Below are 25,846 nucleotides of genomic sequence, written 5' to 3'. Positions count from 1 at the left end.
GGAATCAGGATGGGGAACACATGTAAACCCATGGCTGATTCATATCAATGTATGGCAAAAACCACTACAATATTGTAAAATAATTAGCCTTCAACTAAAATAAACAAATTAAATTTAAAAAATTATAAAGAAATAAAAATAGAGCTACCATATAATCCAGTAATTCCACCCCTAGATATATATATATCTTAAAAAAATAAAAACACTAATTCAAAAAGATACATGTTCATAACAGCATTACTTACAAAAGCCAAGACATGCAAGCAACCCAAGTGTCTAACACATGAACAGATAAAGATATGATCTATGTTATGTGTGCTTGTGTGTGTGAGAGAGGTATATACACATAACCACATATACTCACAATGGAATACCTACTTATCTATAAAAGGCGAAACTTAAGAGAACATTATGCCCAGTAAAATGTGTTAGAAAAGATAAACAATGTTAAGATATCACTAGTATATGGCATCTAAAAAATACAAGAAACTAGTGAATATAATAAAAAACAAGGAGGTTGGCTCACAAATATAACAGAGAACAAACTAGTGGTTACCAGTGGGGAGCGGAAAGGAGGAGGGAAATACAGTGGCAGGGGAGTAAGAGATACAAACTATTAAGTATAAAGCAAAGATATATTATACAACACAGGGAATAGAGCCAATACTTTATAATAACAATAAACGGCATATAACACTTAAAATTGCGAATCACTATATTGTACATGTGTAACCTATACAATACTGTATAGCAATTAAACTTCAATAAAAAAATAAAAATGATTATCCTTAAAAATGTATTCAGTGGAATATGGAATATAGATACCATACTGACTGCTACCCACCATCATCCACACATACCCCATAAACCACATAAAAAAACTCCTCTTCCTTTTATCCCTGAGCTTGTACTTTAAATTTTCTTACAAAATTTTATGATAATGTAAAAATGTTTTTATATCTGGTGTTCTCAGTGATCACTCTATCATGTCTCTCCAAGAAATGTACGTCTTCAAATTGGTATTTAAATTGGCTTTCTGTATCCAGGTGTTTAAAAAAAATTCTCCTTGAGGTTATTTTAAGTACTACTGTACAACTGATGAAAATGCACATGCTTTGATAGCTTCTTAAAGGTAAAACTTTACTGGAAATCCATTTTTTGAAGAGATGAATGGAGTTTTAAAATATTAGTTTCAGTTCACTTCAGTTGCTCAGTCCTGTCTGACTCTTTGTGACTCCATGAACCTCAGCACGCCAGGCCTCCCTGTCCATCACTAACTCCCGGAGTTCACCCAAACTTATGTGCATCAAGTCGGTGATGCCACGCAGCCATCTCATCCTCTGTCATCCCCTTCTCCTCCCGCCCCCAATCCCTCCCAGCATCAGGGTCTTTTCCAATGAGTCAGCTCTTCACATCAGGTGGCCAAGGTGTCCTTTAGGATGGTCTCCTTTAGGATGGACCGGTTGGATCTCCTTGCAGTTCAAGGGACTCTCAAGAGTCTTCTCCAACACCACAGTTCAAAAGCATCAATTCTTTGGCTCTCAGCTTTCTTCATAGTCCAACTCTCACAGCCATACCTGACCATTAGAAAAACCATAGCCTTGACTAGACGGACCTTTGTTGGCAAAGTAATGTCTCTGCTTTTTAATATGCTGTCTAGGTTGGTCACAACTTTCCTTCCAAGGAGTAAGTGTCTTTTAATTTCATGGCTGCAATCACCAACTGCAGTGATTTTGGAGCTCCAAAAAATAAAGTCTGACACTGTTTCCCCATCTATTTGCCATGAAGTGATGGGACCAGATGCCATGAGCTTCGTTTTCTGAATGTTGAGCTTTAAGCCAACTTTTTCACTCTCCTCTTTCACTTTCACCAAAAGGCTTTTTAGTTCCTCTTCACTTTCTGCCATAAGGGTGGTGTCATCTGCATATCTGAGGTTATTGATATTTCTCCCAGCAATCTTGATTCCAGCTTGTGCTTCTTCCAGCCCGGCGTTTTCCATGATGTACTCTGCATGTAAATTAAATAAGCAGGGTGACAATATACAGCCTAGACATACTCGTTTTCCTATTTGGAACCAGTCTGTTGTTCCATGTCCAGTTCTAACTGTTGCTTCCTGACCTGCATATAGGTTTCTCAAGAGGCAGGTCAGGTGGTCTGGTACTCCCATCTCTTTCAGAATTTTACTTATCTTTAAATAGCATGACATTGCTAAAATGAGACAGTAGAAAGTCTATATTTTATAGACAGTATAAAGTCTATAAAGACTATAAAGTCTATATTCAGCATAAAGTCTATATTTTTTTCATCTTTATTGGATACAGATATTAAGAAATCTTGTTCATCTGTGTTCATTACAACCTCCCTGGAAATTTAATATTAAATTAAACTTAGTTTTTTAGGTATGATAAATACATTGTGATTATGTATTTTTTAAACACCTTTATTTTTTAGGGGTATATACATAAATATTTATAGATTAAAAAATGTCAGGGGAGGGAGTGAGAGAGGGAAATGAAGGAAAAGTTGTGACGGAAATAAGACTGGGCAAGAATTGCTGAGTTTAGTTGGTATATTACTTGCAAATTCACTGTCCATATGCTCCACCTTTCAATATGTTTAAATTTTTCCATAAGAAAAGTAAAAAAAAAATTAGAGCTGCTAATTTACCTTATTCAACTTATGGAAAATGTTTGCCATAAGATACAACCAACAAATCCAGTCCTCACTGTCAAAACAACCTCCAAATGAAGGTTATTTTGTGTTAAGAGTTTGATCTCTTTGTTTCAATTAAAATAAATATGTTAACACGTGTTTCAAGGAATAATGTAAAAACTGCTGAGAAAAGTACACATATATTATAGGAAAGATTACTAAAAGCAGTCAAAATTAAAACAAGGTAATTTTGATAAAATTGATTTAACAACTTTCATAACAGATTATAAGATAGTAAAGTAACATGTTTTTTATCTTTAATGAACTTAAAGCAATGCAATGTGAAGTACAGCTAAAATAATTTATAATATAGTAGTATGATAAAAATGTATTAGTTGATTAAATGTATGTGAATACTGAACTCTGGAATCTGGCTTTTTGGAGTAATTAAATAAAAGTAATCCATCCTTTCTAAAGGAGATCAGTCCTGGGTGTTCTTTGGAAGGAATGATGCTAAAGCTGAAACTCCAGTACTTTGGCCACCTCATGCAAAGAGCTGACTCATTGGAAAAGACCCTGATGCTGGGAGGGATTGGGGGCAGGAGGGAAAGGGGATGACAGAGGATGAGATGGCTGGGTGGAATCACCGACTCAATGGACATGAGTTTGAGTGAACTCTGGGAGTTGGTGATGGACAGGGAGTCCTGGTGTGCTGCGATTCATGGGGTTGCAAAGAGTCAGACACAACTGAGCAACTGAACTGAATCATAAAAATGAGAAATAATACCATTTATTTCTTATTTGTTTAGACATACCACATTTCCCCCATGAGTTTAATAAGGGAAAAAGGTATACACTACCAAAAATTATTTCACTCATGGAACCAACATGTAAGCTTATTTTCTATCAATACGAGAAAGAAAAGAATAAACGTTTCATAAGACAAAATAAGATATCTGACTTTAAATGGAATTTTCTTGATATGATTTGATAAAATAGATTTTAGCTACTATGTTACAACAAATGGGTACCAAAAATGAAATAAATTATGGAAAAGTTTTATCCATAGGTTTAGTGGTCCTTGAGAACATTCCAGTCACACCTGAAACAATCATGGTCATGATCCAAAACTACATTGGCATGAAAAGTACCTTCTTTCCATTTAATTATGTGTCTTAGGGACAAAGTACTAAGAATAGCTAAAAGGTTGGCTCTACTGAAATTGGCGTTTCTTATGGATACTCTCAGAGAAGGCAATGGCACCCCACTCTAGTACTCGTGCCTGGAAAATCCCATGGACTGAGAAGCCTGGAAGGCTGTAGTCCATGGGGTCGCTAAGAGTCGGACACGACTAAGCGACTTCACTTTCACTTTTCACTTTCATGCACTGGAGAAGGAAATGGCAACCCACTCCAGTGTTCTTGCCTGGAGAATCCCAGGGACGGGGAGCCTGATGGGCTGCCGTCTATTGGGGTCACACAGAATCGGACACGACTGAAGTGACTTAGCAGCAGCAGCAGCATGGATACTCTTTGCTATGCTCTCCCAGGACCCTCTCTCAGTAATTATTAGATTCTTTGACAGTAGTAAGGGAATGGAGGAGGCCAAGTTTTTTACAAAAGCTGTCATACTCCCACAACCCTTCTCTAGCACGCCTGAGTTCAGAACATCTTAAACGTGGATCAAAGTGCTCTTTTTGCTACTAAGCTTCATCTGAAGGTATTATGAAAGAGGAAAATCTGGAGATTCTATTAGTTTACCGTATCTGTATTTGGTGCTCTATGGGTTTTTACTCCCCTGGAAATGTACCATTTGTGAGATTTAGGAAGGGTAAGGAGTATGGTGTGCTAAGTCATTTCAGTCGTGTCTGACTCTTTGTGACCCTATGGACCATAGCCAGGCTCCTCTTACCATGGGATTCTCCTAGCAAGAATATTGGAGTGGGTTGCCATGCCCTCCTCCATGGGATCTTCCCAACCCAGAGATCAAACCCATGTCTCCTGAGGTTCCTGCATTGTAGGTGGTTTCTCTACTGCTGAGTCACTAGGGAAGCCTCAAGGAATATGGCATTCTTATATGAAAAAGAAGAAAGTTATTGTGATAATGGGTACATACTCAGGCTCATCAATTTTAGGTAGGAGTGCCTATGAAACCTGAGGATCTAACTGCTTAAATGATCTGTGTTTGCAAGTTCCTTTGCAAGTCTTCACTTATCATAAAAGTAAATAAACACAGCCCACTATACTGTGTTTCCAAAGATGGCCAGAGTATTTCCTATCCCACATACTCTTGTACATTTCAATTAAGACGTGCTCACATCAACAGGTAGAGTCCATAATCCTCAAATTCCCTAGAATATTAGCTAGTTCTTTGATTAGAATGCAGCAGTGATGCTGTTTTACTGCTAGGACTGGACCTTAAAGAGATCTCCAGCTTCTGTCTACACCGCTTGTATTGCTCCTTCTTGGAAAACAACCACTATGCTACGAGGAATTCTAAGCTAACCATGCTGGAGCACCACCAAGGCCCCCTGTAATGAGAACAATGGTAATGGCTGTACATAACTGAAGGCAAGAATACAAACTTGGAAGACCAAGAGCACAATCTTGGAAGACCAAGATTCAAATGCCAAATCTGCCATTTATTTATATATTGCGATGGTCACTTACCCTTTGAATTACCTGGCTCCTTGAGCTACATAGCTATCTGTTGTGAGAAAAACATGAGACAGTCCATGCAAACTGCCAACTCCAGAGTTACTAAGTAGTTATTTAAAAATACAAATAGGCTTGTTTGAGATTTTCTTTCTTCTCATTGCTCCCCATCCAACCCCAAGCCTTACAGAGCACAGTAAGTTGTACAACCTGAAGTACGCCTCCTCAGGAGGGGCATGGTGCACAGTTGGATACATGAGAGAAGAGTGGGAAAAGAAGCATCTCTGGAGAACAGAATTACTCTGGTAAATAATTGATGGGTTATTCATTTACTCTTGGACCTCTATTAGAATCAAAGGTGTGGGACGGACCAGATAAATCTTTAGGACCTCTAAGAAACAGCATCTTACATTCGTAAAAGAGAACGTGGAGATTTCTTTGAGCCATATCCTTACTTTGCCCAAAAGTTCCTACGTCCATAGGGTAATATTATACCTGAGAGAAATCCTAGGTCAGGGAAACGGAAGAGTTGGAAGTCTGAGGAGAACCACAGGCTCCCATCTCTACTCAGGACTACTATGGAACTCAGGGAACTGCATGAAGCTCAGAGCCTAGGCCTCCAGACTGTTAAAAACCAAGTACCTGTAGGGCATTCTCAACAGCATATGCATACTTAAATCATGCAACAGGACGCTAATGAAAGAGGACTTAACCTGCAGTTTCAGGAATTACAAATTATTTTGATTCACTTTAACCTAAATTTGAAATGATAATATATACCAAGCTTACTCAAAATTTGCTCTATACATAAGCTGCTCTAACTGTGCTCGTTACATATGCAACAAGTAATAAGTAAAAGAAAATGCTTTCATCTCAAAGAAGGAAACACATTTTTTGATATATGTTAATAGAAATATGTTGAATTCAAAACACTTTTAAATTCATCAATATTCATGAACTATTATTGTTGAATTTACTCACACAGAAACTCAAAAGAAGCTCTTTTTCTGAAAGATTACTACAAAGGAAACACATCTAAAAAATGTAATATTTAACTAAAAACAGTGAGTAAATCTTAAGACTAACATCTTAAATTCGCTTAGAAGAAATCAAAAGTTCACTTAACACACAACACTGCCAACCAGAACATAAAACAAAGCAGTATGATAAATCACCAGGGAATCAGGGGTCATTTAACTGACTCCCCAAAGCTTCTGATAGGACTCCAGGAAATAAAATTATGGATCCTTCAGTAACATGTCACTGGAAATAATGACAGCATGTACAATTCTAAGGCATCAGGCTAAAGCTCTTCACTATTTCTGTGGCTTAGTTTTGAGAGGAAAGAAAAAAAAAAAAAAGGTCTAGAAGAGAAAAGAGAGAATTAGTGAATTCATCTCCAACAGCAAAGTTTCTTTAGGAAAAGAGAAAAGTTAGAAAACCGATGCTCTGTTTCTATGCAAATACCAATAAAAAACTTATTTCTCAAGTCCTAATAGATTTCTTTAAACAACGATGTTCAAAATACAAACGGTGTATAAGGTGAGAAAGAGAAGGGGCTGGTAGGGGAATTCTAAGAAAATATGAATCATATCAGAGCTAGCTTTTCTGTTAGGATTATGAGTATTGATGCTGATAATAAAGTTAAAAGCTCTCTTGAGAGCTTTTACTTGGTTTCCTTTTGTGTTATAAATCTCTTAATTTTCATATTTTTTTTCTAAATAATAGATTTACATGAAAAATATATTATTTCATTAAGATAAATATTGGCAGTATTTTCTGTAATGCTCCAGCAAGCAAACAAAATCAGCAGTAAAAATGAATGGTGATTTAATAAATCAGTCATTGATTATAATGTGAGAAGATTACACGGTTACATACAAAAAAGAGATTTCTGAATTGAGATTAAATACCTATATTTAAATAGAAGATAGTTTTTTCTGCTAATGGAGGAAAAATATCCACCCACATAACTAAGTTAGAAATGGCTGCTTCCAGTGCCATTAATATTTCATTCAAAATATTCAAGCAGATGCTTGTGAAGTAAAGAGTATGGCAAAAGTCTGTCACATACCTACATTAATATTCCCAGGTGTACACCTTGGGCCTGACCCAGTTATGTGTTTGAATTCTGTATATGAATCATAGAAAATCTGAACAGACCAACATTACATTTGGCTTTGATTAAAATCACAGGTTCAAGTGTTTTCACGTCAGTACTAAAAACAACATTCTGAACGCTTATGCAACATCAGTTTCAAATACCCTTTTACAGAAAATGCTCAATAACGATAACCTCACATCATTGCAAAAGCTGCTCTAACACTTAATAGCTAGGTGTTATTTCTAAATAATGTGGCACATTATTACATTATTTCAAGTCATTATGAAGTGAGGTGGAGGGGCAAACTGAAGCCTCACCTTTGCACATTTAACATAGGAGATTTAGCACCATTTCTGTCCTTATCAGATAACCCCACTGTACCAAGTAAAAGGGATTCTTCTACCTATCTCTGTTGCTGGCTTAGACTGACCACCTGCATGCTTAGTCCAGATCATGTTAGTTTTATCCGTGGGCAGTCTCCTTTTTCCATGTTCCATGCCTATACTGGGCCACTTACAGCCGTGGGCTTTTCAGCACAATCCCATGGGAATACTTAGCGCTCTATCCAAAGATCACTGCAAAATTTTCCAGAAGTTTAGGTTCGAGTCAAATTTGATTAAGATAATCTTGGGGTCAGGCATAAATAAGCACAATATTTAAGCTGCAAAAGGTAGATTAGGTTTCTTGATAGATAGGAGTGCACTGCCAAACTGAAGTCACACAAATAGTCCAAAATGTTAATACCAATGGCTTTTTAACTTATGCACCTAATCATATGTCTATAAATTATAAAATGGATATGACTAAATACATATATCTTATTTTAGTAACATATTAATGCTTGCCCCAATACAGAAATCTTCAGCTTTCTTTTGTCTAAATCATGATAATGCTAGCTATAGTCATCCTAACAATGCTCTTGACAGAAATTCTTTGCTGCCAATTTACATAACTTCATTTTAAAAGGTCGTATCAGGACAAATCTTGGACACAAACTTGTTACCTATAATAGGGTTAGCCACTATTGTTTAATCTGTAACTGAAGTTTAAATGATAAATATCTTGAAACAGCAGAGTACTACTCCAGTATACTGTAGTATATCAGAGTATAATGTGTAAAAGAGTAAAAGTGAATATATGTTCAGGCAGAATAAGTTTTTAAAGAAGCATCAGAGGACAAAAACACTATGTAGAATTCAGAACAAATAAATAATTTCTGACATTATCACATAATATCCAGGTAGTTATTTTTTTCTAGGCAGTTGTTATTTTTCAATTATCTACAATAACTGTTTCATAAGTTTAAATTTCATAAGGTCAAGCCATATCATATTAAAGATATTCCAAGTATTTCTGTCACTAAAATGGAGACTGTCATAAAATAACAGATTGCCATAAAATACACCAGACCAGAAATCACCACCACATTTTCCATCACACGCCTACCCAAGGTAAACAGGCAGGGAATGGCCTGTGGCTCCCACGCCACACACACACTCAGTGCCTCTCAGGCGCGGCTGCAGAGGCAAAGCAAGAGCCACATTCGGTTGCTCTCTTGAGCAGTGTGCTCTTCCAGACAGTTTTCAAAATTTGAGGAGAAAAACGGGTTTCTCATTAAAGAGTCACAGTAAGTCTTTAAAAGGTCACTATGACTAGCATAAAAACACTCATATTCTTTATTCTTTACTGAGAACTTTAAAAGAAAAGGGACAGAAAATGTGATCGTTTCGTCTCAGAATAGCTCAAATTTCCACAATTTACTCATCTTTGTGCCTGTGAATCTAATTTTGAAAACTAATCATAAAAATACATTACTTCTCCAAAACACAGAAGGAAAATTCATTAGATTTATAGTACCTGGGAAGACAAATTGATAAAGATGGTTCCCTGCACTTGCTGGAAAGTGAACAAAAAAAAAGTATTCTGTACTCTTAAAATGTGTACTTCATCAAATATAGAAAACATTAACCAAGTTGAAGGTATCTCATGAAAAGTATCTTGCTATCATCAATTCTTGTGTTAGGAGGACAGTGCTATTCAAATCCAGAGGAACTATAATGGAAATCTTCAAATCACAAGGTAACAGGCAGTTTTCCCTAAGAGTGGCATTCTTGGATATACACAAGCACACATACTGGTCAAGGATAGAGTATACATGGAAAAGTTTCCAGAGCTTAGAGAGAAATGTTTACATTTTCAGGCAATTATTAATTGTTCTTTGAACACAGAAGGAACAAGGCTTATCAGTAAACATATGGGAGTTAACATGAGTAAGGTGGAAAATCAATCAAGATGGCAGCTATCCATAGTATTCAGATTAAATCTTTCCATTTCTAAGAACATCTTATGAACCAATATTTAAATGGGGACTTGCAAAGTTCATATCTCTAATTTCCAGAGGGATAAAATGATTAAACTGGCTCTACACAGAAACCAGTGACAGATCAAATCCATACTGTTTGAGGAAATTTATATGTTGACCAAATGTCCTTTTAAAAATTAAGGTCTCCAATAAGATAGGGTTTCCTCCCCAATGGTAAAAGCAATCAGTTCATACAGACACACAGTCCCTCTATCACCAACATGTACAATTAATTACATGGTTATAATCATATTTACTCACTTTCCTAATAGTATCTGTGGCTGGCTGGATTCATTTGTGATACCAAATATATCAGGAATTAAGTCACCATTGAAGCTGAAAAGAAAACATTAAAAACATTAAGCAGCTATTCTATTAAATTCTCACTTCCAATTTAATTAGAAAACAAACTTTGCGTAGGTGTGGTAAACATACAACAGTATCTGTTGCCTAGTCAACTGAATGTCAGAAGTGACGAGTTTAACTTTTGTTAGTGGACCCTCTAGCCACCTCGGCACTAAAAATGTGTTTCAGATGGCCCAGCTCCACAGACGACAGGGCCTGTAAGACACTCTTGAGCGCTAGCAAAAGAGCACAGACTATCAGTGACACACAATGGACATGCAGTATGAGCAAGAAATAAACTTCTGTTGTGAGATTTTGGTGTTGTCTGTAGCCTCTGCATAGTCTAGCCTATCTCTGAGTAACAAGGAGACTAATTTCAGAATCATGACCCTCCTCCTTATTTAGTCAGATGGGCTTAGGGGAAATAACCCACAAAAGTAATCCCTAAGATGGTGTAAAAATTTATACTAGCCATTGAATATTTTAACAACAATGAAAAAACACCTAATTATAAAATAAATCAAGCTGAGAACCTTTCAAAGATTAATCCATGGATTAAAGTTCAAACTTCTAATAGTCACTGACCTATTGATGTACAACTATGATTTTAAAACCTGTACAAAAGGCAGCACTGGAAGCAAGAATGTGGCTGTACATTGTTTAGTCCCCAAGACAGTATCTATATCATTATCAGAATCCTAACAGCTATTTGAATTAACCTTATGTTGGTACAGGAGTCTATTTCAAGGAGATAAATGATAATACTAAGCAAGAGCTGTAAAAAAGGACAAAGTTTTTCCTTAATATAGAAATAGTTCTAAGTCACTAGAGGAAATCCTCTACCCTTCATATCTGCCAATCAACCACTAACAGTTTTATTCAAAAACAGTTATCTTAGTTCTCTGAATAATGACATGGCTAGGATCAATAAAGATCCATCATGGACACATTCAAAGCTATTACCAAAAAGACAAATCTCTTTCTTTTTCCAAAATAATGAATTTCATTTTTCTCTTTCTTCCATCATGGCAAGTAAATATCATATAATTAAGAGGGCAGGCCCCTATCAGCTTTAAAGGGAGAATGAACACAGAGCCAATACGAATGAGCAAAGTAGTTTCCTACGTGAAAGATTTTATGTTTCTAACTTTAAAATCACCTAAAGGGAAGCAAGCACATACTTACTCCATAATTAGTGGTTCATCTTGGAAAGTCCTATTGAGTATGGTCATATTGCTAGGATCTGTAAAAGAAAAGAAAATACATAAATGAACAGGCATTTTATATTTTTATATCTGCACTCAGGGACAAGAATAATCTTTCACTTTTTCCAAGATTCATCTCTAACTAATTCCAACTTTCACCATTAATCACTAATGAGACACTATAACTTAAGTGGACATCAAGTTTTTAAAGATAAACTATTGGGAAAGTCTATGGGCTTCCCTGATGGCTTAGATAGTAAAGAATCTGTCTGCAATATGGGAGACATAAGTTCAATCCCTGGGTATGGAAGATCCCTGCAGAAGGGAATGGCAACTGAGTCCAGTATTCTCACCTGGAGAACTGCCTGGACACAGGAGCCTGGCAGGCTGCAGTCCACGGGGTCGCAGCGCTGGACACGACTGAGAGACTACCACTTTCATTTCAGACTACAGTGAAGATATCAGCACTATAATAACTTCCTTTTGAGTCTTCATTCTGCAAATCTCTTACATGAGTCTTCTTTATATACGGTTTACCACTAGAGCAACTGTCAATTAAGACTTTGCTGTAAAGAACCCAATATGTGCAAAACTACTTGATTCTAAAATGTCCATGCTCTCCTCTCCTCAGTCCTTGAAATCTGGTTCTTTGAAAAAATTTGCCCATTCAGGTGTAATTAACTGGTTTTTCAGATAAGATTTGAAGATTCATGGGAAGATAGGGTAGACTGTCTTGCCTGGAGAATCACATGGACAACAAGCCTGGGGAGCTATAGTCCACAGGGTCGCAAAGAGTTGGACATGACTGAAGCGACTTAGCACGCACGCATGGTAGACAGACTCTCAACCTTTAACCTTTTTGTGCTTTCCTGTACTGGGGAGACCAGAAACCAAAAACAGCATTTCTCAGACATCCTTGCATCTAAGATTCTGAATAAAATGTAAGCCCTGCTAATTAGATACACTACGGGTTTTGCAAGGCAGGAATGGCGTGAAGGCTGTGTTCCTGCCATTTCTGTCTTAAACGTCTGATCACTGAATTCTAAGTACTGAGGGAGCACTTGTTGTGCAACTGACTGCTTTCTGATGGTAAAAGGGCAGTAGCTTCTTCAAAGGCTTTGAGAATTGTTCCTGAAAGTTCAACTTAGTGTGTGTTCTTCAGCCAACCCAATAACTCTGTAAAGCATAAAAACCTTTTAATAAATCTCTCTTCCTTAAGCTAACAAGAATGGATTTTGTTCCCTGGAGTTGACTGCAGATCACTTCTAGGTTGAAAAAGGAGAATCAGAAAACAGACTTTTAAGAAGATTTTTAGAGACAATTACTGACACACAAGAACTGTATTTTTGAACTAATTTTTGAACATTATTTTTGTTACATTTACCTAAGAATACCAGGCATGTTTTTCCTTTAATATCCAGTGACAAATATTAAAGACACTTAAAACAAATTCACCTAATGTTTGATTCTGTCCCCAGAAGATAACAGCTCCTAATTCACCACTGGCATGATTTTTGGGAAGATACGTCAGAAGGACATCCATTTGTGAATCTCCATCATAATCCCCTGGGACTACACTGGTTATCAATGCACTGTAATTACTAAACAAACAAACAAACATTTTAATAAACAAACATTCCAGTAGGGCTATAATAGAAAAGGACACTTTTATACTATGCAAAAATATTTTCAATGCAAAATACAAAAATTTACAGAACTGATTAATTTCATTGTCTTCTTTAATAGCTTATCATCCTTCATGTATGTAGGTTTCCTTGGACTATGAAAGAATTCAGGATGAATGCAGACAGTCTTAAGAAATGAGAAAAAGCTGAAATATTTATTAAGAGGAAGTGCAGTTCTATGTGTAAGCACTGACTTAGTCCTTTCGCCTAGTTCTTCTGTCAGAGATACCAGGACCCATGAATGGTGTTTATACAAACCGAGGCTGATTATCAACTGTTAAAGCACCAATGAGTAGCACTGTCATTTTATACAAGATATTATTTAAAAATTACTTAATTTTGGATTTCAATGCAGATTTGAAATAATCATTTTATTTCTGAAAGGTCTTCAAGATTCATAATGAAAAATATGTTCCTTTTGACCAAACCTGGCAATAAACTATCAAGACATACATACCTAGTTCTACATCTTTAATAATAAAATATTCTAGAATGGCTTATATTAACCTTGAAAAATTTTAAAAAGACATTCTGGAGTGTGGTCATAATGTTGTTTGAGTGACTCAACCAAAAATTAGGCCTTAAATCCAATTTACATTTAATTCTACTTAAGAACAAATAGCAAGACAGTTTCCAAATAGTCTATGAATAATTATTTTCTAAATGACATCATGAATATAAAAAATTTGTAACAGGTTTTACTTAGGGTGAAATGAGGAAAATACTGATAATTATAAGATTTAGAAAAAATATATAATAATAGCTTTATTTTAATGCAGCTACTTACTATGTCTCAGATATTATATCAAGTGCTTAACAGCTACTATTATTATCTGATAATCTCCATTACCTGAAATAGGTCTTGTTCTTCTTATTGAATAGACCAAGAAACTGAGGTTTGGAGCAATTAAGTTGCTTTCTGAGTTAAAGAGCTACTTAAATGGAATAGCTGGAATTCAAATTCAGTTGTGTTGTCCTCTAAAATGGATTCTCATTATGATAAAATACTTTTTGTGATGCCAGTTTCCTCAAAGTATTCTGAAAACACTTTAAGCTTTCCCTGAAAAATAGCTGGTCTTTAAAACTGATGACACTGTAACTGCACATGCTGCTATGCGGCAAGCTGTATGTAAGTGCACAGCCCTGTTGTGCACCTGTGTATATACGATGTGCAGTCATGCATACGCTGCACATACTTGACAGGAACACTTGTTCAAATAAATCCATGATTTACAGTCAAAAGCTACCCTGAAATAGACAGGAATACATTACAAAGGACTAGATGGGAACTTATCCTAACCAGTTTTATTCCTAAAATTGACTTATGGCTCTAAAAATAGGAATTTGAACTTTAAAAAATAACAGATTGTGATATACACTGATCTCTTTTTTCAAAGAACCCACTAAAATGATACAGAATGAAATTTGTTTTTTTTTAAGTATAACCCTCAAAGACAAAGAGATCATGAAAGGACACAGCAGATGGAGAGATGCTAATTGACTTAACAGGGCGCAAGGAAACAAGAGCTGACCCTTGAAGAATACGTGGGGTTAAGGACACTGGCCAGCTGCAGTTGAAAATCCACAGATAACTTTGCAATTGGTCCTCCACACCCTCGGTTCCGTGCTCACAGATTCAACCAACTGTGGACAGCATAGTATTGCAGTACAGATTTAGTGGAAAAAATATATGTATAAGTGGATCTGTGTGTTTCAGACCCATATCATTCAATGGTCAACTGTATAGCTTACATACACTTTAGCTTGAAGTGCTTAGAGAAAAGGCTCAAGAAGCTTTTCGCCTTGAAGAACCTTTGAAAAGCTTAGAATGTAGAGTCATCAGAAATACCAGATGACAAAAATAAAGCATAAGGCTGAAAAGAGATTTAACTGAAGGTCTGTGATGGTTCCTTTTCCCTCTTTCTCAACAAGGCATCAACTAGTTTATTTCTGGAAAGTTTCAGATGTCAGAGATTTAAGTTGCAGGAGATGGTAAGATATTGGTCTAAGGCTAAAAACAGGGAGTTAATGGAAAGTCAACAAAAGGAATAGATGGACCTTTGATCCCTGCTCTGCCAAATCCCTAGGATGCCCGTCAGTCAGGAACATATCCACAGGGCAAGAGACAAATCCCACCATGCAGAGTTTCCAATGAGTTCTTTAGTACTTTATTCTTAATAAAGTTCAATAAAGAGCTACCTGCCTTTTAAAGAAAACTGAATATTAAAGACAGCCAAACAAACAGCAATAAAGAATCTGAAAAAAACAAACAGATAATAGTGAACAAAACAAAGCTTCAAAACTATACTTAAGGACATGAGAAGAAAATATATCCATTAAAAAAAAAAAAAAAAAGAACAGCATGCTAAGACAAAAGAATAATAAGAGAGCAAAGAAAACTTCTTGGAGATTAAGAAGTATAACAGACGGCCTTTCCTGGATCCGAGGCAGCCCACAGTCTGCCTATGGATTGTGTTTCCCCCCTGAATAAACCTTCTTGCACTTCAAGTGACAGCTAACATAAAAATATCCAATAAAAGGCCCAAGATAAAATTAAGAATTCCTGGGTGGGAGGAAACCCACAAAATGACAGACACAAATGAAATAAAGAAATAAAGGATGGAGTTAAGCAATCCAGTAACCAACTAGAAAGGATTTCTTAAAGAGAAAACAAAAACATAATCAGAGAAATAAGAACATTTCAAAAATCTCCCAGGTATAACACACTTGAAGGGGCCCACCTACTGCCCAGAATAATAAAAGAAAAACAGTCTATACCAATACATACTATGAAATTTCAGAAAAAAGGGATAAAGAAGACACCCTAATAGCTTCTAAAATTAAAAATAAAACAAGCTATATTTGAATGATTAGGAAAAAGAACAGCAATGGATTTATAGGTCAATTGAAGAGTGAATAGAAAAAGGTTTTGGAAATGGAAGGACATACCCATTTTCAAACTTCTAGAAGGATACACTCCAGTGAAGTAAATGAAGAAGCAAAGAACAAAATGGTACACGATCTAAGAAATAGGGATCAAACAAAGAATAACAAAGGGAAAAATCTCCAAACAGTGACTTTGAAGAAGGCGTAGGGCATGAGAGTTCAGATTGGGAAGGAGTGCAACAATGCAAATTCTTTACTTTCTGAGCCACTAGGAAAGCCCCGAAACATGGAAATAAACACCAAAACAGCTCAAAGTTTTAAATGTGGTTGTATTTGAGAGAGGAACAGAGGAGTAGGGGAAAAATCAGTGAAAGACAGTTATTTTTTGAAAAGTATACTAAATAAATACAAGAATTTCTAAATTTGTAAGTATATAAAATGGCATTAATCGAAAAAAAAGAGAAATTAATTGGGATTAAAAAAAACCAAAAAAAAACCACTCTGTGGAACCCAAGTCTTTAACAGCCCATAAACTGCCTTAACTTCTAATCTTCCATGTTTGAATTTAAGTTAAATATTAAAGAATTTCAGGACTCATTAGGCCATATGGGAACTTCTTAAATTTTTGGAACAGTTTCTGAAGTAATATCTGATCTTTCTACATACCAATTCATCCTGCACATGACTTACAAGTAAATCAGACAACTTAAAATACCGTTTTCATCATCTTTCCTTCAGACAAGAACCTGTAATGATTTTCCATTTTTCATGGGATTGAGGTCAATTCTGATATTTATGATGGTTTAGTCTGACTTGATCTCATCTTTCTAGTCCATCTCTCTCCAAAGTGTACCCTCTACTTCTGTCAGGCAAATCTTTTCATCTTTTCTTCACAACATACTGTTTTTTACTGCCATCTCTTGTTAATGTTGTATCCTGAAAACTGAAAGCCCTCAGCTAAATTTTACCTATTTTAAGGTCAAGCTCAAGTTCCATAACTTTCTAGAAGCTGCCATTTTAGCCTGCACTGACTCATCTCCTTCCAGACAGCGATTCAATCCTTGCTTCTTGTAATTTCAAAACTGTTGGCTCACTTTGAATGAGTCACTGTGTTTCATGCAAAGCCAGTCATATATGTGTATATATATAAAACAGGGCTATTATTTGAAAACTTAAAAAATTCAGTTTGATTGGAATTTCCTCAAAAGTAACCAGTTAGTCCCCTAGCAGTCACCACCTACCAGTCAATAAAGGAAAAAATTAAAACAGAAGTCACTGACCCCATAGCAAACTCTTTCAGATCGCAAAGTTGACCTGAAGAGCCTGTGAGCAGGCTGTTCCCACAGGCACACTCAGGATGAGGGACAATCCCTAAGACATTTAAGAAAGCATATCAGATCACAAGGGTCTGAAAGGTGCTTATGTAGGAACAGACCTGGATCCACTCAAAATTATTTATATTTTAACTTTAAATTTTTGTATGTTAACTAATTTTCCTAACAAGTTACTTGCTTCATACCTCATAACTAGTGGTTTTCTATCATGACATTGTATTAGAGTAAAATTGATTTCAAAAACAATGCAATTGGTTACTGCATGTTATTACAACAATGACAATTTTACAGAAACACACACATCTGTACTTACTTCAATGATACATTTACTTTGGGTTTAAAATAGGGTGCATTCTGGTCTGCCAAAAAGACGATTAAGTCATTTCCTAAAAGAGGCAAATATGTAACATTAGAGACACAGATGTATAGAACAGTCTTTTGGACTCTGTGGAAGAGGGAGGGGGTGATGATTTGGGAGAATGGCACTGAAACATGTATAATATCGTTTAAGAAACGAATCGCCAGTCCAGGTTCCATGCAGGATACAGGATGCTTGGGGCTGGTGCACTGGGATGACTCAGAGGGATGGTATGGGGAGGGAGGTGGGAGGCGGGTTCAGGATTGGGAACACGTGTACACCCGTGGCGGATTCGTGTTGATGTATGGCAAAACCAATACAATATTGTAAAGTAATTAGCCTCTAATTAAAATAAATGAATTAAAAAAAAAAGAAAAATGCTTCCCATTAAGACATCCAATCAGTGGTCACAAGAAGCTTTCTGGGCCTTGTTTTCAACAAGAAAACTTTTATTTTACTCCAGTTTGTCTGCCCTACCAAGGATGGTCCTATCACACTAACGGAATGGTGATTCCTTATACAACAAATTCAATATTCAAAGCAGCAGAGAAACTAGAAAGATGAACATGGAAAATAAACTTGGTCCTCCCTCCTCCTAGGAGTCAGATCAACTGACTTAAATTAGGAAGCATATAAAGAATATGCCTGTGTTAAGTCATACCCTACCCAAACATAACAACTCGACCTCTTATAAGGCTGTTTAGTTCACTGCACAGATGCGTCACACCAAGAACACAGTAACTTCTTACTGTAGGCATTTGACTAGTAACAAGGGTGTGATTTCATATTTAAGCAGAAAAAAACCTGAATCCTCCAAGACCAGTCCCTTCTGGCTCCTATAGATCCACCCCTCACCCCCCAGCCAAGCATTTCTGGCGTTCAGTGAGCACTCATTGGAACACACTTTTCAAACTGTTTAGCCAAACACATGTCATCTTTAAAGTTAAAGAGAGAGTCTCTCTCCACTTGGGATGGAGTAGCTATGGGTTAGGCAGTCTGCCCCCCTCCTGCAGTAAATGGAGTCATATAAAAATAGGGGAAATACCCAAAGTCCAAGGTCCACCAGAAGCTCTGGGATCCCAGAAAGGACTCCAAGAGATCTGGGCCAAGATCCTGTCAAGCTTTGTATAAGTGCTTCACTTCCTTCTTTCACAGCCTTGACCTTAAATAGAACCTGTTTTCTGGGTACTCAAGAATTCTGAGACCCTCTACTGCCCACTGTCAGCATCAAGATTTACCAAAAAATAGTTTAGTGATGGTTAAAGCGAAGAACTCCCAAGAACCTTAAGCTGGAAAATAAAGCAGAGATTTGGAAGAGGAGGGTGGTGGCCAAAGCAAGGAGGTCTTCCGCACACAAGACTAGGCAGCTCAGAATGGAGAAAAAGCTGCAGTTTGAGAATCCTCTTCTAAAGAGACACTGGGTTTATTTATTAGTGGTGCCTGCAAAATACGTGAGTTAATTGTGGAGTGTTTAGTTCTTGGGAAGGAAAAGTAGTTTCAAAGAAAGCTGGGACCCAGACAAAGGGAGTGAAGGGTGAATCAGATTAATTAGGAGGTAGGGAGAAGTTCTTTACCAGAGGAAATTATCAAGTTGCACCTTTTCCAGTTCATCAAAGAGGAAGGGAGACTGGAGGAAGTAAGGCAGATAGGAATGAAGGGGCCTTGAGAAGGAACGTACAGAAAGCTAGAAAGACTCCTGGGGATCAGGAAGGACTCAGGAAGGCAGGTGATTCTATGAAGGGGGCGGGGTGCCTGAGTGAAGGCCGCGGTCTTCTCTAGAAAACAAAACAAAAAAATTGGGGTGTTTCTAGTGCGGTCAAACTGGAGTGGTGAAGCCAAGATCCGGGTTTGGAAAAGACAGTTTAAAAAAAAAGGTGGGGGGGGGGCGGTTGTCAAGGAAATTGGAGATAAAGGGAGAAAGATAGGGCTGCCACAGAAGGGCCGGGAAAAGCAGGAGAACCGGCCCCCCAGGCAAGGGGCGTGGGGAACATCGGGAGGGGCACGCGGACAGAGAGGGGCCAGGCAAGCACTGACTTTCCCGCAGCACGAAGAGGTCCGTCTGCTTGTCAGAGTTGAGGTCTCCGAAGGCTGCCAGGGTGCCCCAGGCCTCGGCCCCAAAGAGCTCGGCCGTGACGTTGTGCAGCGCCCGCGCCGGGACCGGCCCGACTCCCAGCAGCGCGAGCCTCCCAAGCAGCAGCGCCAGAAGCACCCAAGAGTCCGGCAGCCGGCTCGCCGCCGCCATGGCAGCCCCTCCGCCCCAGCCCGCCGGCCCACTGCCGCGCTTAACGGCAGCCGGAAAGCACCGTGCCGCCGGCAGAGAGAGAAAGAGCGCAGCTCCGACGCCCGTACGACCGCGGCCGGTTCTCCTCTTACTCTGCCCTAGGGCTGCCCCTCTGACGCTTGGGAGGCCGCGGAGCTAGGTTGAAGCGGGCCCTCAGCTCACTTCCGGCCGGTGCGCCTCCCGACAGTGTCGCGCGGGGGGGCGGGGCCGGCCGGGCGGAGCTGACAGGCGGCCCCGGGGGTGGTGGCCAAGGCGGCGGCCCGAGCGCGATGGCGGGGCTCATGGCCGAAGTGAGCTGGAAGGTCTTGGAGCGAAGAGCCCGGATCAAGCGCTCAGGTTTGGCTGGCTGGGACGCCACCCCTTCCCTCTTACCACAGGGGTGCTCCCCCTCTAGCGCTTTGGGCGGGAGGCAGATAGGGGTCCTAGAAATGAACCTGTGCCCGCGAGTTTCTCCTTAGAAAGCAGACGGTGGTCCCTGACTTCCTCTTGATGTCTTCCCCCATTAGGTGGTGGCCCCACCTTTACTCCGTTTTGCTTCCCCAGCTATATTTCGCGTGTGCTCCCCCTCGAAAAATAGGTGGTGGTGCCGACTTAGTCTGGAGTCTTCTTACTTAGAAATCAGACGGCGACCACATTCGACAGCCTGCTGTTCGTGCCTGTAATCCTCCCAGAAGAAAGTCAGAGCGTTTCATTCTTATGACTAGGGTCTGGTCCTAGAAAACCGGCGGTTGCTTGTTGCCCTATATTGTATCTCCTTTTTACATCACAAGCTCTGAGCTCTAGCCAGGTACCTTCGTGGCAGAAATTGAGGGGGACGGGGCCTCAGGCAATGAAGGATGTCACGCTGAGCATAGTTAAGGCTCAGAAGGAAGTGGGCCCCTTCCCTTGGGCAAGTGGCCCCAGAACACCTAGTTCTCAGTTGTGGCTCCCAAACCCGATGCCACCTAGATCAGAAGACGCTGCGCAGGCAGTTATAACAGTTCGAGTGTCCTGAACTGACTTGTTCAAATTGCAAAGTCACGACTTTGAAGTTAGCACTTGTGGCTGGTAACTCATCTGAGAGCCAGGATTGAAACTTCTTATTCCTGGCTGGCTGGATGTAATCTCGAGCTAAGAAGTGCCCCTGTATACAGGAAAGATGGTGGAATGACCAAATCTTCAACTAAGAATCTTCCCTTTGAAGGATTGTTGTTACTAGTTGTTAGTTATTGTTGTTACTATATAAATTAGTTAGCTAAGGTCAAAGTTGATAATCTAATATCTGTAAAACACAGCTCTAGGAAAGCTAACTCTGCATTTGCATTGGTATTCAGAAGTTTGTTGTTATTTTTTACAGCTAATACCACCCCCATTATGTTTTGGCTTTTCCCATTTATGAAGTTCTTAGTTGTCTGTTGTGCAAACAACAGAGTGCTTAGCTTGTTTTTTTTTTTTTTTTTTTTTTGAAGTGTCTAATAAATCATACAGGAGAAATTCAGTGTTTCTTGCTTATTTCATTGTTTTAAACCTTAAAAATAGTTCTGCACATATTTACTTAGGGTTATAGCAAAACTACCACTGAAGTATGAGAGAATTTTTCAAAAACTAATAAGTTTAAAACTAATAACTTATCTCAAATTTTTTGTGTCGTATTGAATTATTTAGTTGACCACTAGCAATGAGTCTGTCTGGGCTATAAAAAGTTTTATTGGGTTGATAATATCCCATCAAAGAGAGTAACTGAAGTTTTTTTACAGGAAACTGAGCCCTACCTTCAACGTATATTTTTGCAGCGTTTCTCTTTTCCTCTAATACACGTATAGGGTTTATTTTCTTCTCCAGTTTTAATTTCCTCTGAACTGCATGTCTTAACAGTCAGCTTTGAAAACCAACTTCTCTGTCTTTACTGAGAAAAAAAAAATTCAAATTTAACTATTATTGAATGTGGTCACTTAAATCCACTTTCATGTACAAAGTAGCTGAATACATTGTATAAATGTTGGATGTTCCTATATGTTTACATCATAGCAGTAAAAGATACCATTGGAGATCCCTCCAAATTAGTTGAGGTTTCAGAGTCTTCTATAACTGTGTAGACTGTAAAGTTTCTTAAGTGAATCATTGAGTTCTCCAGATTCTGTTTGTTACTTTTAGAGGAGCATATAAACTGAGTTTTGTTTGAAGCTTGGACTAACCTGACTCAGATATATACACCACTGCAAAGTTCTGAGCCGTTGTTACATAGTAGCATAATCACTTCACTGCTCAAGAGAGGATGCTGCTCTTATGTAATGTTTAATAAGTGGCCATTATATATTTCCTGCCTCATCCATATAAGCAAATGTAATTTATCAAAGCAAAGAAAATCAAATTTTCTAGTCATAAAGGAGAAAATAAAATTATAATGAACCTCAATTATTGCCTTTGTTGCACACTGCATCATGTTAATAACTGCTCACACTGCTTTCAATTAATCTAACGCTGATTGCTTCTAACCTTCACTAAACAGTTTTGAAAATTGCTATAGTTTAGCCTGCGACGCTTATGATTAGAGTCAACAATTTGAAATGGCCAGCTCACCTGATCCAGTCGTCCCTTCACCAGCTTTCTTAAGGTCTGGTAAGTGTGTAGACCCCGAAAGGGTCACTCAGTAATTTTAAATATATTTGTCTCTGAAGGTTGCTCTCACCATATGATATCATTTTGGTTTTATTTTCTCTTTGGAGGGCCCAAGCCTGAGCACCATTTCTGTTATTGTTGAGCTCAAGTTTGCACTGTGTGTTGAATGTGGTCTGTGCTGTAAGAGGCCTGGGAAGTGCAGAGTGGAGCCCCTGCCTTAACACTGTTTGATCAGGGGCCATTCCTCAGTATCTGGGAGCCTTAATTGTCACCTGTGTAGATAAAATGCTTCTTCAGTAATTTTTGTCTTCTTGCATAACAAAATAAATTTTATAAATTAGAAATTTTTGATCAACGTTCCAATTATTTTCTCTTCATTAACTCCCTGTGAAGTAGGTATTTTTATATGCATTTTCATAGGAAAGAGAAGCCCACAGAATTGAAGCAGTTGTCCCAGGTCCTGAAACTATTACCTTTTAAGGCCTTGTGGTTTGTCTTCTATCCCATGGTTTGCCTTCTATCCCATGGCTTCCTTAGCTTGGAGGGGGTGTTGGTGCACAGGCTCTTAGAGACCATTTTCAAGTTGGATTAAAGCTGGGGAATTGTTTCCCAGGTGAATGTTCTGGGTTTTGAAAAAAAATCTGGAAGAGGTCTACGCAGTCAGAAAATACTACATATGGATTCCCATTAGGAACCCAGGCCTTTGAATGTATCCTAAATAGAACTTTGTTAAGCGGCCATGGAGCTGAAATGAAGACTGAATCACCTTGGGCCATTTGAAACCTGTTCTGTGCTTGAACACTGGGTAAAGCCCATTGGCTAGAGACAGCTTTGTCTTTAGTGTGCCTTAAGCAGAATATTCAAGCCTCAGGACTTATGAACAGGTAGGTAGATGTGAGATGAGCCAGTTAGCAGTGAAAAATTGTTTTTGACTTCACTATAACCATTTAGAAGTGGTTCCTCCCTCCTCTCCCCCCCATCCCCCCTACACACACTTATTTAGATTTGTATTTCAAATCCTGTTTTGGCAAGATGAAGGGGAAAATTCTTGAAGAACAGATAGAAAATAGAGAAGAATCACAAATAGAAGAAAACAAAGCTTATACTTTAAGGAAGGAAAATGATCCATGTTGTCATCTGCTAAATGACAAAATAGTATATGTAACATTACCAATTGATTTCTGATTTGATCTTTGAACTAGGAGAACATCAGGACATCTATCTTTGAACTGCACCTTCTTTTAAGCACCAGGCTCTGTTTTTCATCTTGGCTTTCCTAATAAGAGCTGGTGGATTTTCAGCACTGGCAGAGTCATTCAATAGTTATGGGGAAATAGAACGCTAAAGGTATACTTTTATGTATCAGTATACCTGAAAATTTCAAAACCTAAGAACTATGCAACTTACACAGTGTTTAAAGCCATATACAAGAAGTTTTTCTAGTACCATATTATTAAATTGAAATAGAATGCACCAAGAAACAAAATAGAAAAATACCAAACTTAATCATTATAAACCATTTTAGAAGATGGATTCCATAAAAATTACTTTCAATAGTGGCACTTGGGGTTTCTCTAACCAAAACTTAAAAACTTTTGTCTGTTAAATAGAGTGGTTTGCATAGTTTATTTACTAATTTGGAAATACTGCATATATGTTGGAAATGATTTGTTTTTTTGCTATTGTAGTTCATTGGACGTTATCATTGTGGGAGAGTGTTTAATGGTGTGATTTCATTTAACAATCATTTTAAAGCATGTCTTGGGTTTATAGCTGAGCTTTTCCTTAGTACCTTTGGCTAGAAACTATTCATTGTTGCCAAAAGTGAAAGCTAGTATCTTCATTTTGGAAAATTAGTTTCAAATATACCTAGATTATTTTATGCATTCCAACCCTCTTTATTCCTGCTGGATTTGTTTCTGCTATGTTTCTTTTTATTTCTACTCTTTATTGAATTTAATGTGTCCTTCATTTCTGTGTGTGCGTGCTTGAGTTGTGCTGTGACTGCTAATGTGTCAGTATGTGCTGTGCTTGAAGATGCTTTCTTTATTTTGACTGCTAAAATCCAAAACTGGATCTCGATGTCCAGGTTTTTCTTTAAAGAACCTCTGGGCAAAGCATACAGGTCAATGAATTTATAGGCAAATTCCACAACCAAAGTGAATTAATTAATTACTAGGTAAAGAGTGTAGCATCCAGTAACTTAGACTGCTTCCGTTTCTCATTTGACTACTGCAGTTCTATATTAGGTTAGCAGAGTTGGTCGGCTAGAGCAATCACTGTAATTGACATTACAGTTCAGGTATTTGTAGTAATTGTTATGGCATTTTGTGATGAGGTAAGAAATGTCTCAGCATTTTTAGTTTTATTCTTAGATGATAATTTAAAAAATCATACCCTACAATGAATCATTGGTTTATCTCTATCTTGGCTCTGTATGTTTATCAGCATCTAAAGGAGTTTATCAGCATGTGACTTGAGTTTTTTTCATTACTTACTTCTTTCTGGGCTCTTTGATTAATTTCATTTCATTTTGAAGGGCATATCAATACCTGGTCAAATTTTATTGTATATTCTGGGCAGAACTCAATTTTTAATTTTGTGTGTCTGACACTCTCTTCTTTTTGGTCACTTATATAGCAGGCTTATTTTCAGCCTAATATAATAGTCAACTACTTAATGAGGGTTTCTTTTTGTTGTTGTTTTGTTTTTTTGTTTTTGTTTGGCCTTAGGTTCCTGAACTGTTACGTGTTGTGGCACCTTCTAAGAGCCTAAGGAAAGCATACACATTTTGTGTTCAACTATTCCTGAATCTAATCCTGGCTCTGTTTACTATTTGTTTGATCTTGAGCAACTTACTTTACATCTTTGAGACTTGGTTTCCTTCTCTGTAAATATAAGGGTCATAAAACTTACCTGAAGGGATTATTGTGAGGATTAAGTGCATGAAGCAGGGCACTCATAGCTGGTGCTCTGGGACAACCCAGAGGGTTAGGGTGGGGAGAGAAGAGGGTTCAAGATTGGGTGGAAACATGTACACCCGTGGCTGATTCATTTTGATGAATGGCAAAAAGCATCACAATATTGTAAAGTAATTCACTTCAGTTCAGTTCAGTTGCTCAGTCGTGTCTGACTCTTTGCGACCCCATGAACCGCAGCACACCAGGCCTTCCTGTCCATCACCAACTCCCAGAGTCCACCCAAATCCATGTCCATCGAGTTGATGATGGCATCCAACCATCTCATCCTCTGTCATCCCCTCCTCCTGCCCTCAATCTTTCCCAGCATCAGGGTCTTTTCCAGTGAGTCAGCTCTTCATATGAGGTGGCCAAAGTATTGGAGTTTCAGCTTCAACATCAGTCCCTCCAGTGAACACCCACGA

At 38.0% G+C, this 25,846-nt stretch overlaps 2 protein-coding genes across 3 annotated transcripts in view; one reads left to right on the top strand and one right to left on the bottom strand.

Annotated features, from left to right (window-relative positions):
* ITFG1 (integrin alpha FG-GAP repeat containing 1) overlaps positions 1-19,969 on the bottom strand; it is a 308,679-nt gene extending 288,710 nt beyond the window's left edge. The window contains exons 1-5 of the mRNA XM_070388473.1: positions 19,620-19,969; positions 17,541-17,613; positions 12,778-12,923; positions 11,303-11,360; positions 10,034-10,108 (exon numbers count right to left, since the gene is read on the bottom strand). Coding sequence (XP_070244574.1) covers positions 10,034-10,108; positions 11,303-11,360; positions 12,778-12,923; positions 17,541-17,613; positions 19,620-19,827 — 560 coding nt within the window. The 5' untranslated portion in view covers positions 19,828-19,969. The remainder of the gene's footprint in view (positions 1-10,033; positions 10,109-11,302; positions 11,361-12,777; positions 12,924-17,540; positions 17,614-19,619) is intronic.
* A 9-nt stretch (positions 19,970-19,978) lies between these two features.
* Positions 19,979-25,846, top strand: part of PHKB (phosphorylase kinase regulatory subunit beta) — a 227,914-nt gene continuing 222,046 nt past the window's right edge. The window contains exons 1-2 of one of the 2 annotated variants that reach the window (XM_070388472.1): positions 20,074-20,202; positions 22,355-22,464. In XM_070388472.1, coding sequence (XP_070244573.1) covers positions 22,413-22,464 — 52 coding nt within the window. In that variant the 5' untranslated portion in view covers positions 20,074-20,202; positions 22,355-22,412. Of the gene's footprint in view, positions 20,203-22,354; positions 22,465-25,846 lie in introns of both variants that reach the window. The other variant, XM_070388471.1, reaches the window with a different exon arrangement.

The sequence above is a fragment of the Bos mutus genome, chromosome 18, assembly GCF_027580195.1.
Source record: "Bos mutus isolate GX-2022 chromosome 18, NWIPB_WYAK_1.1, whole genome shotgun sequence".
Taxonomy (NCBI): Eukaryota; Metazoa; Chordata; class Mammalia; order Artiodactyla; family Bovidae; genus Bos; species Bos mutus.
Note: the sequence above shows the minus strand (reverse complement) of the source record. Positions and strands in the feature narration are given on the sequence as shown.